The 16,413-nt window shown below is 38.4% G+C and overlaps 4 protein-coding genes across 4 annotated transcripts; 2 read left to right on the plus strand and 2 right to left on the minus strand.

The window, feature by feature from the left end:
• Positions 1–9,258: 9,258 nt before the first annotated feature.
• On the plus strand, positions 9,259–10,141 carry W97_01558 (uncharacterized protein; the record flags this gene model as incomplete). The annotated part of the gene is made up of 3 exons (XM_007779464.1): positions 9,259–9,844; positions 9,892–9,984; positions 10,053–10,141. The coding sequence occupies 3 exons, from the start codon at positions 9,259–9,261 to the stop codon at positions 10,139–10,141; spliced, it is 768 nt and encodes a 255-aa protein (XP_007777654.1).
• Positions 10,142–10,868: 727 nt separating this feature from the next.
• Positions 10,869–12,639, minus strand: W97_01559 (uncharacterized protein; the record flags this gene model as incomplete). Its single annotated transcript, XM_007779465.1, has 3 exons — positions 10,869–11,690; positions 11,759–12,066; positions 12,129–12,639. The coding sequence occupies 3 exons, from the start codon at positions 12,637–12,639 to the stop codon at positions 10,869–10,871; spliced, it is 1,641 nt and encodes a 546-aa protein (XP_007777655.1).
• A 412-nt stretch (positions 12,640–13,051) lies between these two features.
• Positions 13,052–13,761, plus strand: W97_01560 (uncharacterized protein; the record flags this gene model as incomplete). Its single annotated transcript, XM_007779466.1, has 2 exons — positions 13,052–13,100; positions 13,151–13,761. The coding sequence occupies 2 exons, from the start codon at positions 13,052–13,054 to the stop codon at positions 13,759–13,761; spliced, it is 660 nt and encodes a 219-aa protein (XP_007777656.1).
• Positions 13,762–14,147: 386 nt separating this feature from the next.
• W97_01561 (uncharacterized protein) lies at positions 14,148–14,531 on the minus strand (the record flags this gene model as incomplete). The annotated part of the gene is made up of 1 exon (XM_007779467.1): positions 14,148–14,531. The coding sequence occupies one exon, from the start codon at positions 14,529–14,531 to the stop codon at positions 14,148–14,150; it is 384 nt and encodes a 127-aa protein (XP_007777657.1).
• Positions 14,532–16,413: the final 1,882 nt, after the last annotated feature.

Raw genomic sequence — 16,413 nt, forward strand, 5'->3', positions numbered from 1 at the left:
TCTACTAATAATTTCCCACTAGAATAAGCTTTACTATTTTCTTTTTTCTATTTAGATACTTTAGTAGAGAATATATAGAATATAAACTAGATTCTTAACTTATAGAACTACTATAGATACTTTAAGGTACTTATAGACTAGATTAGCTTTAATAAGAACTTCTAGAACCTCTTCTACTATATACTAATAGCTTTTATAAAAGTTAATAATTTCTTTATATACTACTTTTCTAAGTCTAGCTATATTTACTAATTAGAGCTTAAGGCTTATAGCCTCTTAATATTTTCTATAGAGTTAAATAAGAACTTTAGTATTAAATCTAAATATAATTCTAGCTTAAATATCTTATAAAAACTAAGCTTTTAAAGAAAAGCTACTATTATAGTTTAGACTTAGCATTTTCTTATATATAGATCTTTAGTTATTCTAGAGTTATATAACTTAGTTATATACTTTACTTATAGATATTTCTATCTATTTTTCTTACTATATCTTTTAATCTTATATAATATCTTATATATTACTCTAATAAATCAAGTTCTAGTATTAAGCCTTTCTATATTATAATAATTACAATATCTAGCTAAAAGTAAGATAGTCTATATAAAATTAATCTAGAATAGCCTAGAAAAGCCTAGAAATATATATACATTCCCTTTCTTTACTAGACTATCTATATTAGAAAATAGTATTCTTTCTATAAATATACTTTTTACTATAATTACTAGAGCACTAGCTATTTCTATCTAAATAAAGGAAAATAATAGAATTCGTTACTATTTATTTCTTCTTACTACCTCTAGGGATTAATTGGATTAGAATGGGCTAGAATGGGCTAGAATAGAGTAAGAAAGCCTATACTTTATTCTTAAGAACTATTATAGATAAAGCTATCTTTAGTATATTTGTTTTAGTCTAGTTATGTATTTCTAATACTTTTATTAAGAAGTCGGGTAGCTATATATACTAGAATATCTATAGCTTTAGAGTACTAGCTAGATTAGAGATTTACTAGAAAGAGCTAAAAAGGCCTAGGAAATCCTAAGTATTCTAAGTCTTATCTAGTAGTAATTATAGTCTTTCTTAAAGTAATAGGTATATTATATTATTCTTTTAGAAAAGGTAAACTATTTAGCTTCTTTCTTTTAAACTATATAATAAGCCAAAAATTAGAGACCCTAGACTAAATTATTATACATAATAAAATATAATATAAGAGTTAGTAAATATATATATATAACTCTTAGCCTTTTCTATAGTATCTATATAGAGAGTAGCTATAATTATATTAGATTAGTCTTGAAATAGCTAGATTATTATATTATTCTTTAGAGCTAGTTAATTTATACTAGAACTAGCTTAAATAGTCTAGAAAATACTTAAAAAACTAAATCCAATAAAGTAAAAAACACCTAAAAACTAGATGGAATTGGAGTAATTTAGAATAAAAATAGAGATTAAGAGTAAGAATATCTAAAATCGTGCTAGTAGTAATAGCGCGGATTAGTAAGTAATTATATTTAAGATTTCTAAAATTTCAAAATTTCCTAGCGAATTTATAGCTAGAGCTTAGTATATAATTTTCTAGGCTAATTCAGCCTATTTTAGATTAGACTCTAGTAACTAGAATATATACTCTTAAAGAAGAAAGTCTCTATTGTAAAGTCTTATAGATTAGCCTATAGGTAATATAGTTATAATATAGTATAACTAGATATAGTAGATAGGTATATTTAATAAGCTATATAGAGTAGTCTATAGCTAGTTGTATTAGAAAAGCCTAAAAAGAGCTTAGCGGGTATAGAATAAAGTATTCTACTCTAGCTTGTCTTAGAATGTAGCGGTTTATACTATTTAAAAGATAATAAGTTGTACTTACTAGTATTCTTAGTCTATCTAATTCTCTCTTTTGAATAGTATTACTATAGTTTGTAGAGAATTTATATAATTTATTGCATTTAGAGTATTATATACAAGATCTATAGTTCGAGTTTACTATAGGAATTACTTTCTAGAGATATATAATATATACTTATAGTAGCTTATAAATATAGTTTAATCTATACTATATTCTTTACTTGTTTTATTGTTTTATAAAAGGGTTATAGCTTAAATCTAGCTTTAAGAGCACTTTTTAATAACTCTAAAAACTATTTTAGTTTAAAATAGATATGTTTTATCTAGATAATAGTAAAGTTTCCTTCTCTTTTTAATAATTTTTTACTATTTTTATAGGTAATAACTAAGTTATAGATGGTAATAGAATAAATGTATTCTATATAGTAACTAAAGTGTAAGTCTACCTTAGAGGTTAGAGACTTAATCTTATTATAACTCTATAGTATTAGTATATTCAGTCCCTTAAAATAAAGGTATTTAACTAAATAATAATAAGCTATAAAAAAAGAATTTTTAATATATACTCTAATAGCTTTAGATTTTGGTGCTATTTATATAATAAAGACTAAATATACCTTGTAGAATAGAGGCTATAAAAGGAAAGAATAGTATAATAAGCTAGACTATAGTAAGCTTAAACTAAAGTAATTAGTATTAAATATTATATAATAACAGCTACCTTTAGTTTACTAAGATTATAATTAATATAATTAGTATAATTGAAACTAACTATACTAAGTATATTAAGTAAAATATAAACATACTTACTATAGCCTATAGTATATAATACCGTTATGTTAATACTAACTATAGATAAGATACTTATAAAAGGTAAAAAAGATATTTACCTCTAGTATAACTAGGGTAACTAGCGTAATTATAATTCTATATTATATACTTTAGATCTAAGTTAAAATTACTACTATAAGTAAGTAAGCTTACAATTAAAGTATATAGCCTATAATTAAGATAATCTAGTAGCTATAAGACTCGAATTACTTTATTAAGAATAAGTATACTAATAGTATAGTATAGAGTATCTACTAGTAATATACTAAGGGGGACTTTATATAGTATTTTAATTTATTTAGCCTTCTAAAGTAGAGAGTAAGGTATATATTGTAGTAAAGCTAACTATTTATATAGCACTTTTATAGTAGTACTATAATAATCTACTAGTACGCTACTTTAGTAAAAATAAGATAATAAAGCTCTTATTCTATAAATACTACTAAAGCTTAATAAAATAAATCGTCTATAAGTATATCTCTATATATAATATATGCTAGTAGATATAGGCGCCCTACTATTATTCCTATAGTAAAATATAAATATTACCCTATCTAAATCTTCTATAGTAAGAGATTATAATAGATTTTATTATAGAGTTACTACTAAGTAAGTGTAGCGCTAGTATATATACTATAATCTATATATTTGTTATCTACTATACTAAAATAGTAAAATATATTCCTACTATTAAGACTTTAGATTTAGCCTAGCTAGCTAATATCTTTATTAAAGAGATTATATAACTATTTAGTATTCCTAAGAGAATTATCTCTAATAAAGAAACTATATTTACTAGTAACTTTTAGTAAGACTTTTACTTTATAGTAAAGGTAAAATACTAGCTAAGTATAGCCTTCTATCTATAAATAGATAGTTAAATAGAGAGATAGAACTAAATACTAAAGTATTACCTATAAGTCTACTATAATAAGAAATAGAGTAACTAGGTATAGCTTTTGCCTCTAGTAGAGCTTATATATAATAATACTATATATAAAATAATAGATATTAGCCTATTCTATACCTACTATAGCTACTACCTCTAAGTAGAGTATAAATCTAAGGTAGAAAAGAATCGTATAATATCTACTATAGTAGAAGAAATCAAGAAACTATATTATAAGCAAAAGATACTAATAAAATACTAGAAAGCTACTATATAGTTATAGACTAAGTACTATAACTAAAAGTACTAATCTATAAACTACTATAGGGAGACTTAGTTATACTTTTAACTAAGAACCTTAACTAGAGACACTCTAATAGAAAGCTATTAGCTAAATATATTAGGCTATTTTATATAAATGAGCTAATTAGTAAGTAGATATATTACCTATACTTTTTTAGCTTCTATTATATTTACTCTATCTTTTATATTAGCCTTTTTTTAGCTATATTAAAGATAGTAAGATAATAGTCAAGAGCTAATATCTAGCTTAATAAATCTTAATAAAGAAAAGCCTATTAACTAATATATTATTAAAAATCTAAGAGGTAAAAAGATATAGTAGAGAGTTATTAAGTATTTAGTTGAATAAAAAAGCTAGTTAGAGGCGTATAATAAGTAGGTTATATAAAATAATATTAATAAAAATCTTATTTAGAAGTACTAAAAATAGGTTAAAATAGAAACAAAAGGGGAAAGTAGATAATATATAGATAATAATTATATAAAGTAATATTATAGGGAAATATATAAAGTAGTATTATTAATAGGTATAAGGCTCTAATGCTGTTAAGCTAGTAAAAAGCTAATAAACTACTATTACTTTCTCTACTTCTTTATACTATTTAGTATAGAAGATAATAGTAAGGAGCTACTTTTACGTATTATATCTTTTATTCTAATAGAATCTAAGCCTGCCTAAAATATATTAGTAAAAGAACTATAAATAACTATAAGATGCTATATATCTGGTATTATACAATATTTAAAATACTTTTTAATACTCTATTAACCCTTTAGATTTCGTGTAGCATAGTAAGCTATAGCTTTTTACTCTAGAGCTAGTAGTAAAACCCTTACTTATTAGTAGTATAAATAAATACCTTTCTATTTAGTTTATATAAAGCCTAAGCCGTAATAAGTATAGCCTTTGTAGTATTAGCTATTAAGTTACTAGTAACTTATAAGACTACTATCTTACTACTTATATAAAATAGCTTATTAATATAAGCTATAAACTCTATAGAAACCTATTAAAATATATACTAATAACTTATAAAATATAGTATAAATAATAGTAACTTATCTAGTTATATAGCTTTCTAATCTTTTTATAATAAATATACTTTATATACTCTATCTTAATATAGAAGCCGCGACCGCTCTTATAAATATACTTAGAGTAGTAAACATATATAGGCTTAAGTAGCTTAATTGGGATATAAGCTAAATATATAGTAATAGGTTTCTATTAAGAATTAATAGATAAAGTATAGCCTAACTACACGCCTATTAAACTTATAAATAGAGTACTAGAGGTTAATATTACAGCTACTAAGATAATAATAGCGAAATATAACTTAAAAGTAGAGGTTATTAAACTTTAGAAAAGCTAAGAGAGCGCGTAATATTTATATACTTACTAAGATTTATAATTTACTATCTATTTACCTTTATAAGCTTATTTCGGATTATAGCCTTATTTCTATCTACTTCTATATTACCTATAGTAATATAGCGCTTTTATATATTACAAATAGAGGCTTTAATAGTAATAAGTAAGTATACCGCTACTAAAAATAGCTATATAAGAAAAAGAAGACAGTTATAAGATATAAAGAGAGCCTTAAACTACGCCTAGGCTTTTTACTAGTAATACGCTAGCTAAGTAAGAATATATAGTAAATGCTTCTATATAATAGAAGCTTAATAGAATTTAGTCTCCTATTAAACCTACTATATTATTCTATCCACTCGTGCCTTATTATTACATCACTTTATTAACCCTAAGGATCTATATCCTCTAATAAAACTATACTGTCCTCTAAAATTTATATGTTAAAAATACTTATAGTGTGGTAATAAATACTATATAGCGAAATTATAAAAAGGATTAAGATAAACTCTTAGTTTAGCTTTATATTTTTAATATATTTACTTTATAGTACTCTATAACTACTAGTAAAAAAGCCTTAAGAATTTGAAATTTAACTATAACTATTAAGCTATAGTAGTTTACAACTATAAAGCTATAGAAGCTAGTAGTTACAGCTAGTATACTATAGCTATAGCTAGTACTACATGTAGCTTAGCTACGAAAATACTAACTACTAACTATACTAATTGTATATATATATCTTTTTAGATTATATATTTAATCTCTAGTAGAATTACACTTTTTCCATTTAGTATAAGATAGATATAAGCTACTAAAGGGACTCTATAATTTATAAAAGCTTGATTAAGGGGAAAAAAACGCCTAAGAGAGTAAAAAGAGATCCAATAGAGTAGAAAAAGTCTTAATAGAATAAAAAAAGCTTGATAGAGTAGAAAAAGACTTAATAGAATAAGAAAAGACTTAATAAAGTAGAAAGAAAGCATAAATTAATAGAAGAGTACTTATATAGCTAAAATAAACCTTAGTAAGCTTGAAGCCTTAATAGAGAATCTATAAATTCTATAAATTAATTAATAGTAAGACTATACTTTTCTCTATAGCTATAATATAGCTACATTAATTCTTAAGAGTAGAGATTATACTATAGTCTATAGACACTTAGTAGCTAATATTATATACTTATTAAATATAGAAGTCTTTATAAAATCTAAAATTACCTTATATAACTTCTAGTACTTTTATGATTTAAACTATATATAGTTACTTATAGAGCTTAATCTATTAAATAAATATTATATTCTTTAGTTTAATAGTACAAGCATAAAATCTTTACATATGTAGATTATTATAAATAAACTCTAAATAACTTAAATAGATATAGTAGATAGTATACTAATAGAATGTATATTATCTAAATAGTAGAAGTTTCATATATACTAAAGAACAAGCTTAGTAAGCCTTAAATAATATAGTTTATCTAAAGATGTAGAAGATAATTAAGAATAATTGTATATATATATGTATATATTTAGAGAAGAATATAAAGAAAGAAGAGAAGAAATATAATAATAGAGAGTGAAAGAGTTTCTTTTTCTATTTTAAAAGAGAGAAAAAAGAATTTAGAGGAAAAACTCTCTTCTAGAAAGTAAGTTATCTATCTTCTACTTAAATAAATAGAAACTTAGTAACTATATAAAGAAATTCAACTAAAATAAAAGCTAAAATAGATACTATGCTATATATTAAGCTAGAGATAAGCTAGAGACTAGACTAGTATAATAGGTGCTATCTCTAGATAATAACACTACTACTAGAATATAGTATTATTCCAATTAAGAGATAGAGGATAGTATACAATACAATAAAGTTAGAATAATATTATAAGGAAATTAATTAAGTATATTATAAGAATACTAGTTTATTTTTTTAAGTTAAGTATACTACTTTGATAAATAAGAATAGTACTACCTATATACTTAAGTCTATAGCTTATACTCTTACATCGTAATTCTCTTAATACTATCTCTCTTAGTAGAATAATCTATATCTACTAATAATTCCCTTAATATAACTCTTCTTAGTAAAATAGCCTATATTAAATTGCATGCTTTTCTAGAAAATATTGTTTTTTGAATATTATATTATTCTAGGAAATCTTTTCTAGAAATTACTAAGGGTTATAATAACTAGAAATTAGATTCTAAGCTAAATTAAATTAGAATATAATTTAGAAGCTAAGATAAAAAGTAAACTAAAATTTAACTAGACTAGAAAGAAGATTAAGATAATATTTAGAGAGTATTCTAAAAATTACACTAAGACTATAAGCTAAGTAGTATAGTAGTACAGAAGGTTTATTATATAGGAGTTAGTACAGAATGTATATATAGAGGTTTAAGGTTCTTTAGATAGTTAATTACTAGTTATATTATAGTATTAAGTAGTATTATACTCGTTCTATATACTATCTAGTCTTATATAATCCATTACTACTAGATTCTTAGAACTACCTTCAAGATTTTAGAGCTACTAAGCTACTAAGATACTTAAGCTACTTAAGCTACTTAAACTACTTTTTAGAGTTCTATTCTTACTTAATCTTTTACTTCTTTGCTAGTAGAAGTAGAATAACTATATTTTTAAAAATTAAGTAGTTTAAACTATTTTTTTTAAAAGTTCTATAGGTGTATATTTAAGCTGCTTCTATATATAGTAGTAGTTAAAGCTAAATAGATAGAGCTAGATATAAAGCTAGATAGATAGAACTAGACTTAGAGCTTTATAGAGTAGCTTAGTAGCTTAGTAGCTTAAGTAGCTTAGGTATTTCTAAGTATTCTAAGTATTCTAAGTATTCTAAGTATTCTAAGTATTCTAATAAACTCGATAAGCTTAAGAAGCTTGAGAAGCTTAAGAAGTCTAAGAAGTCTAAGAAGCTTAATTTAGCTAAGTATATAAGCTTTCTTATAAGCTACTTGCAAGATAGATATAGACTTAGTACTTCTAAGATCTTAGAGCTATCTCTAAGATCTTAGAAGTAATAAAGACTTTTACTAATATAAGCTAAAAATTAAGCTAGAGAAATTAAGCTAGGAAGAGAAGAATAATTTCTATGTATAAAATAAATATATATAGAATAAAGAAAACTAGAAGAAGATTTAAGAGAAGAAATAGAAGTACTTAAGAAAAGTAATACTCTTTATAAAATATAAGAATAACTAATTATACTAAACTCTCTTTATTAATACTCTAATCTATTTTAGTATAAAATAGATATATATAGTATATAAAGCACTTACTAAGTTAATATTACAATGTAGTATTAAGATATACAGAGGTAAATACTATAGTGAGACACTTAGCGCGAACTCTTAGAAGCGGATTTAGAGCGATCTACCGTTAGCTTACCGCTATCTTAGCAATTTCATGATTTTCCGGCGACATGAGTAAAAGCCCGATGAGCTCGAGCGGGTTTTTTCCTTCTCAGTATTTCATCAACATGCTTCTGCCGACAACACCATGCCTAATGTCTCCATAGACTTCACCTGCATGGGGGATATGATCGCATGTCATAACAAGGCTGCGTCTCCTCCACAGTACTTTTGCATCAAGCAAGAGGATTTCTGATGTGAATACGTGGTCGGTCTGATCGATTGCAATTGTCCTGATCTCACCTGATATAGCCGGTATAGGGGTGCGTAAAGCAGAATAGTCGTTCGCTGAATTGCGCGACACTCACAGGCGTCAGGTACTCGTTGCCTTCGCGCTCAGTGCAGCCTTAACCTTGCTCTCCTTCATATTCTGCCTTCTCCTCCAGCCAGCGTCAAAGCCAGAGAGATGGAATCCTCTTGATCAGTGGCTTGAAGTCAAGCTTTGCATTCCACTGCAAGAACGTCTCGGCTTTAACCGCTCGTGAAAGTTTGCGGCATGTCTTTTTGCGGTCGTCCTTAGCCTTAGCGACCAACAACTTGTTGTTGGGATTGCTATACTTATCGCCGCTTTCAAAATGCTGGACGATGGCTCCATATCCGTCTATCACTTCTCAATCATCATCAATCTCGCGTGGCTCAGCTCGAATACCCATCTGACATCACTGCTTATTCTTCGAAGATGGCTCTCGGATCAACGAGCAAGGACACAAAATCATCCTGACTCCAAAAGACTCAAAGCCGGCTCCCCACTTATCAGGATTTGGCGTGCTCTATGCATGGTTATACTAGCAATCCTCCTCATCGAAGCCATAATAACCTCTGGATGTTGGAACTGGAACTGGCGGTTCAACTGCCCCGCTAAATGTGTCCCTCGCCACCGAGCCGGTGGCGTTCTCAAGAAGTGGATGATAGCGAGCCTTGTCTTGCTGTTGATCGACTATCAGGTGTTCCTCATTCTCACCTTTGAGACGTCCACGGACCTATGGATCAGCATCCGCACCAACCTTCAAAGCGTTGATCCTCCTAAGTTTCTCACGTCAGAATCAATCAAACCAAATCATAAATGGCTACGCAAGTTCTTCGTGGCCGTCTGGTTCCTCTTCGCTTCGAACTCCTCCATGTTGTCGGAAAGATCATTTGGGTTGCTCTCGGAGTTGTGTGGTGGATGGAAGACCGTGCGACTGGGCACTTGCTCATGAGCCAGGCAGAACAAGATAGAGAGGACACCCTAGGCTTCGGCCAGCTTCTACCGCTCATCCTGCTCATGCTTCCATCCATGGTTTTCGTGGAAGCGTATCACGGTGAGACAATGCGACTCGCTACACTTTATGCTTGTCCTTCCATTAATCAACTAACCGATACTTCGCAGACAAGGCTAAGACGATGACTGATATCCTGCGAAGAGACACTGAGAATGAAGTTGGTATGAGCAAGCTGGATAGCACGCCAAGCCTCTGAAATCTCGGGCCAGTGCACTCGGAGCCGGATCTCCTGCTTGCGGGACTGCAGCCTCTACCGCAGCAGGTGACGCCCGCTGCTGCTGCGCCAGTCTCGCAAGGCAGCAGTTCCGCTGTGTCTATAGACACTGTCACCGCGGCTTAGCCTGAAAAGCGAGATTCTCGCTGCCAGCAGTCGTAGGCTGTTCTGATTGTAAGGGCATAACATTCTACGTTGATGTTGTGGCTTTTCCTCTGTATTTAGCTTTCAGTGCAGTCGAAGCGGCGCTAATAGTTTTAAAACCCACGAAATTTCACTTGTACTAGCTGCGTTTATTTTATATGTATATATTATGATTGTCTACATGCCTTTGTATTGAGATAGTCTTTAGCTTACTGCAAAGTTCCGCATAAGGCTAGTATTGCTAATATTCGGAAGGGTTTATAGATGTTCAGGAGAGACAAGAAGTGAAGCGAAGCCGGCGGGTAGAGAACGATATTTCAGTACATCTACTAATAGACTCAGTACTCTAGCAACGCCCGTCCCTATCATGAACTGCGTTACTACCAAGAGGAGAAAACCGTGCAACCGGCCCGTCGAACTGAGCTCACGTCTGTCCATATCGATCCCGACACCGCTAGGCTTACTCCGACCGTGACGCCCCACCCCTCCGCTCAAGCCTTAAATATCCATCGCTCGTGAACAAAAATTCTAGCCATAGTACACAGAAACCACCTTCACCACTCCCCTACCGCCCACAAACCTCCCCCCCGCACACCCCAGCACTCAGCACCCCCAGCCCCCCCAAAGCAAACAAACCCCACCCCAGCGCCGCCGCCTCCGCCTCCTCGACCACCGTATCCGCGCCCACGTCCTCGTGCTCCAACCCCTCCACCTCGGCTGCTACATCCGCGGGCGGGACATACGGGCCTGAGTCGTCGTCCTCGGAGTCCTCAATGCCATGCAATGCACTGGTGACGGAGGAGGAGGGTGTGGGGCGGGGGTGGCGGATACTCCTCCGCAGTTCCCTTGCTGAGCTCGTGGAAGCGGTTGGCGCAGCAAGGGTAGCGGCGTCTTTTCTTGGCCTGCCGCGTCCGCGTTTGGAGGTGGGTGAGGCGACGGTCTCGACAGGCCCGTTGGGTTTCGGCTTCTCGCCCTCGAAGCTCACGTGTTTCTCCTCCTTCTGTGCGGTCTTGAACGGCACAGTGGCGGACAGCATATCCCCGACATCGAGCCCGCGCACGACGGCCCAGAGACAGAGGCTCAGCGCCGAGAGGAGCACATCCCAGGCGACGGCGCTGATGGCAGGATTGTCGGAGAGGGCGCCGAGGACGCGGGAGAAGGCGACGCGGGCGAGGTAGAGCGTCGAGTGCTGGGTCTCGGGATGCGAGTTCCATATGTAGCTGTATTCGCGGTAGGTGGGTGGGGGGGAGTTGTCGAGGAGGGCGGTTGCGGTTTGGCGGGCGTGGAGGAGGAAGCTGATTATGCCGAGGGTCTTGAATATTGTGGCGCTTGAGCGGTGAGCGGAGTGGACGGAGGAGTGGGTTGAGCCGAGGACGGCGGGGGCGATCTGGTGGGCTGTTAGGAATACTGCACGTGGATGGGAATTAGGACCAGGAGGGTTTCCCAGCAACGCACCCGTGGTATTAGCGTCATGAGGATCAGCATGCCGAAGTACGCGATGCGTAGTGGCTGGGTGAAGATGAGGTAGTCGACAGCAAGTGGCATGAGGGCGTTGCAAGCTAAGGACATGACAGTGGGCAACAAATAGGCCATCGGGTTTGGGGTCCACTGTGGAGCCCTTGTTGGCAACTTTGACGGCGCAAGATGAACCGGCGTAAGTAGTAGAGTAATCCAAAAGAGGCTCTGCGCGGCGCTGAGGCTTATGGTCTGGGCAAGAGCAACGAACGTGCAGAGGACGTGCTTGGGCATGCCTCTGCGTCTTCCTACACCGTGCTGTCAGTTGCAATTGTCCGCAGCGACGAGGGGTTATGAGCGCGTCGCAAACCTTCGACTCCAACGAAAATGCTCCACGCGATCATGCTGGGAACCAGCTGCTGAGCCCACCAGAGTCCCTTCGAGTTGCCCAAGACCAAGTGGTCATCCCCGGTGGAGTACTTTGTATCCTGCCACCATCTCCCAAGCTTCACATCTGCGTACGACGTGAGGCCGCCGCCTTCTCTGTCTCTGGTGCCGCCATACCATCCGCTCCAAAGAGTGTTAGGCGCGTCCTCGTTGTGATGCGAGGCCCAGTCGAGGTAAGAAGAGACGCGTCGGCTGATGCCAAAGTACGCTGCTAGGAGAAAGCTGAGGGCGGCAAGAACGGTAAAGATCCGGATGTCGCGTGTGCGCTTGGACTGTCGCTGACGGGTCTCTTGGGATGGAGGCAGCGCGGCCGAGGCGTGATCAACGAAGCGAACAACGACAAACAGCAGCAGACCAACGGAAACGGTCTGCGCGAAGTATGCGACCATGGGGATGAGATTGGAGTCCGCTGTGTCTGATTCGAATGGCGCCATGCTGGGGATGATGCTCTTTTGCGACGGCTGTGACGGATAAGTAGCTGTGCTGAAGGCGGAGAAGCGAGCGCGACGGGCGCATCTTTGTCGCTGATATATGCAGACAGATCTCTGAAGCTCCAGACCAGAGGCTGGCGGGCTTTAGGGGGGCTGGCGCGTTATGATGGCATTCCTGTTTTGATGCGCTGCGGCGGGACGGACCTTGCGACGCGCGCGGAGCTGTTCCCCGCGATGAAACCTCGAAGCTTTGGATCGTCTCAGCCTGACGGGGCGTCAAACGGCGCATCGTAAATCGCAGTCACGTGACTATCTAGCATCCATCGCGTTTGACGCTTGACACCCTAGAAGCACGGCGAAGGGAGGTGGGGAAGAGCTACCGAGTATTCTCTGTAGCTACTGACCGTCACACGTCATGTATCACCTCTTCAAATCCATCTACCTCCACGCCACCAGCAAAGAAGGTACCACCCTCCCGTCCCCCCGCCGTCTCCCTCCTCTAACTCCTCCTCAGAATACTCCATCCTGCTCCTCGGCCTCGACAACGCCGGCAAAACCACTCTCCTCGAGCAGATCAAGGCGCACTACTCGACCCACGCGCACCCGAACCTCAAAACCGTGCCCACCGTCGGCCAAAACGTTGCCACAATCACGCTGCCAGACCTCTACCTCAAGATCTGGGATGTAGGCGGCCAGCACTCTCTCCGCGGGCTATGGCAGAGCTACTACAGCAGCTGCCACGCCATCGTCTTCGTCATCGACTCGACCGACGTTGGGGATGCAGACATAGCCCGCTTGGCCGCCGGAGCATCCTCAGCGGATGAAGAGGGCAGGCTGGAGGAGTGCAGACTGGTGCTTGAGGATGTGCTGCAGAACCAGGATACTGAGGGCGTGCCCGTGCTCATTTTGGCGAACAAGCAGGACAGGGAAGACTGCGTCGAGGTCGTGCGGATTAAGGAGGGGCTTGTGAGGAAGGTGTTTGAGGGCGAGAAGGGCGGGAGTGTGAGGGATAGTAGGGTGTTGCCGTGCGCGGCGCTGACGGGGACAGGGGTGCAGGAGGCGGTGGAGTGGATTTGTTCGAGGGTCAAGTGGAATAAGGAGAGTCGGCCTCCTGTCATGCGATGAGGGGAGGGGCTGGTCGATCATGGGCCAGCAAAAGAAGGTTCCAGCGTAGACAAGGCACTTCGCTGCGACGAACAGCCTAACATAGAGCGGGCATCATAGCTGGCTGCTCGAAGCAGAGTCAGACCAGAGGATGTCGAAACTAACCAACCTTTGCTGTATGACGGAGGGCGCTCGAATAGCGACATGGTGCGATGGGAAGCATGAGAGGTGGTCGTAGAGAGAGAGCGCTAGAATTCGAGAGGAATGGCGAGCGGTTGAGACTGGGTTATAGATGAGCAACGAATCAAGTAACGCCGTCAACTCCACCCAATGCCCGTCGTGAATAACCTCGTATGACTCCCCGCTGCCAAGTGTTCGTTCGCCGCTCACGACCTAATAAGCCCCCCTCAAGCAAAATCATTCTCCGCCACCCTCTTTCCCGGGCTAAGCTGCGGCGTCAGCGGCACCGTCCCCGTCTGTCTCCCACTTCCCACCGCCAGTCCCGCTGTCCTGCCACCACCACCACCACCACCACCGCCACCCCTCTCCCTAACAGCAGCATCATAGCTCGGCGGCCCTCCCCCAGTAAACGCAGGATCCTCCATATGCCTGATGCTGTTGTTGCGCGAGCTCTTCTGCTGGCTCACTCGTCTAGCGTTCGCGGCTTGCATATCCGCGAAGTTCTCGTCGTATTCTCTACTTCCGGTTTTTTGGCGGGAGGCGCGTTTGGCGCGGTAGTCCGAGGCTTTGGAGTAGCCGAGGCCGAAGCAGCCGAGGAGGAGGGCAGCCATGTTGATGGGAGCGGATTATGGAGAAGGAGATGTTTGGGTGGTTATGGAGGTCTGGAGGACGACTAGTTTTGAGAACCTGGGGCGACTGGTTGTGAAGAGCCCTGGAAGGTTTCGGATGGGGGTCGCGTGACTGAGGACTACTTGAGGTTGAAGTGATACAGATGCGAAGTTGTGGAGATGCGTTGGAAATGGCAGAGTGGAAAGTGGAAAAGCGACTGAAAGGACCCGACAGGTTCTTGTCAGGATGACGGCTTACATACTCTTTCCTGTTCCATAACCGTTGGCCTAAAGCAGATTTCTCCACTCGATTGCTTAGAGTGACGACGGTTTTTTGGTCTTGTCGTCATCACGAAGCGTGGCTCAGCTGGGCAGGCTTGGGGCCTTTCGGCCTGTCAGTCGGCCCGCGCGCCTGTCAGCCGTTTGTAATTTATTTTTGACAGTTCCCGTCTGATAGCTCGCGGTCTCTTGGCAGGCGTTGGCGCGTTCAAGTTCAAGGGGCCGTTCCGCGTCCCGCTCTCCAGAACCTCCCGTCCCGTCGCCAGCCTCAGGCCAACTCTCCTTCATCACATCACATGCCCCTAGCCTGAGGCACCATTCCTGGATTCTTCGCCCATAGACCAGACGATAGCAATTGGCGCGGTTTGGTTCTGTTGCTGTCGTTAATCATCCTCTCTTTTTATGTTTACGTTTGTCTGTCCATTGATTGGGTCGTGATCAACCGGCAACATGCCACCCGCTGCGACCGTTTCCGACCTCGAAGCACAACGTCGTCTACAACCTCCCGGGACGCCGCACCGAACGGCAAAGCTAGACCCGATCAATGCCATTGTGCAAGACCTCAACGAGCGCTGGCAGCTGGACCTCCCCATTCGAGACGCACCTCATTCCCCAAGCACCACTGTTCGAGATCGACCCAACAAAGTTTACAACCACATAAAATATCTGTATCACAAATCAACAAGTGCATTAGATGGTGTTCGGGGAGAATTTGACAGGATCGCCCGCATCGGAAAGGAAGACAACATTGACGAGTTGTTACGGCTGCTAGATCAAGCGACAACGCTATGCCAAGAGCGAAGCACGAAAGCTGGATGGCGGGAATCGTTGAATGGTGCGCCGAGAAATCTGGAAGAGCCATCGAATTTCGCTCCCAGAATTCTGCGAGAACCATCAAAGGATGCCCCAAAGGCTGCCCCAAAGGTTACACGCGCAGCATCGGTAAAGAAATCCCCGCAGAAGAGACAAGCTAAGATACGTGAGTACTTGGCAATCTCCAAGCCGACCGAGAGCAGTGATGGCACGGCCGAATCTAGTATTTCTAAGTGCATTAGTATGTTATATATCTTATTCGTCAACTGTCTACGATTTCTTACATTTTCCGGGGCACGTGACAAAAGAATGATGCGTGTGAGCGGTACCGTCCAAGACTGTGGCTTCGATTGCGTAAATCGAATGTCTCCGCCTTTGGGTTGGAGTTGCGCATACTAGTGGGTGCAGAAGAAAGAGGCAAAAGTTAAGCTAATTTGTTGTAACAGCCGGCAACGGGGCCGTAAACTCAGTTCAGCGACAGCAACAACATCGACAATCCACTCTCTCCCCGGCTGTGCCAAATGCGAGACCTTCAACACCTCCGGCTCTTGACAGAGATGATTTTGCGACACCCCCACAGTCGCCCACACTTGCAGCGCAGGACCGCAAGCAGGAAATCTCGGCTCGGAAATTATCTGCGACGTCTGGCTCACGTCGACACTCTGGGCCTGCCGGGATCAATGGCGAGCCACGTCCGCCTCTCTCGGCCTCCAGAAAGCGTCCGTCGAAAGATTTTTTGTATGATGATTCTCCCGTGCCAAAGTTTCCATGTATCTCGAGCGAAAGGCAGAGA

This window comes from Coniosporium apollinis, assembly GCF_000281105.1.
Source record: "Coniosporium apollinis CBS 100218 chromosome Unknown supercont1.5, whole genome shotgun sequence".
Lineage (NCBI taxonomy): Eukaryota > Fungi > Ascomycota > Dothideomycetes > Coniosporium > Coniosporium apollinis.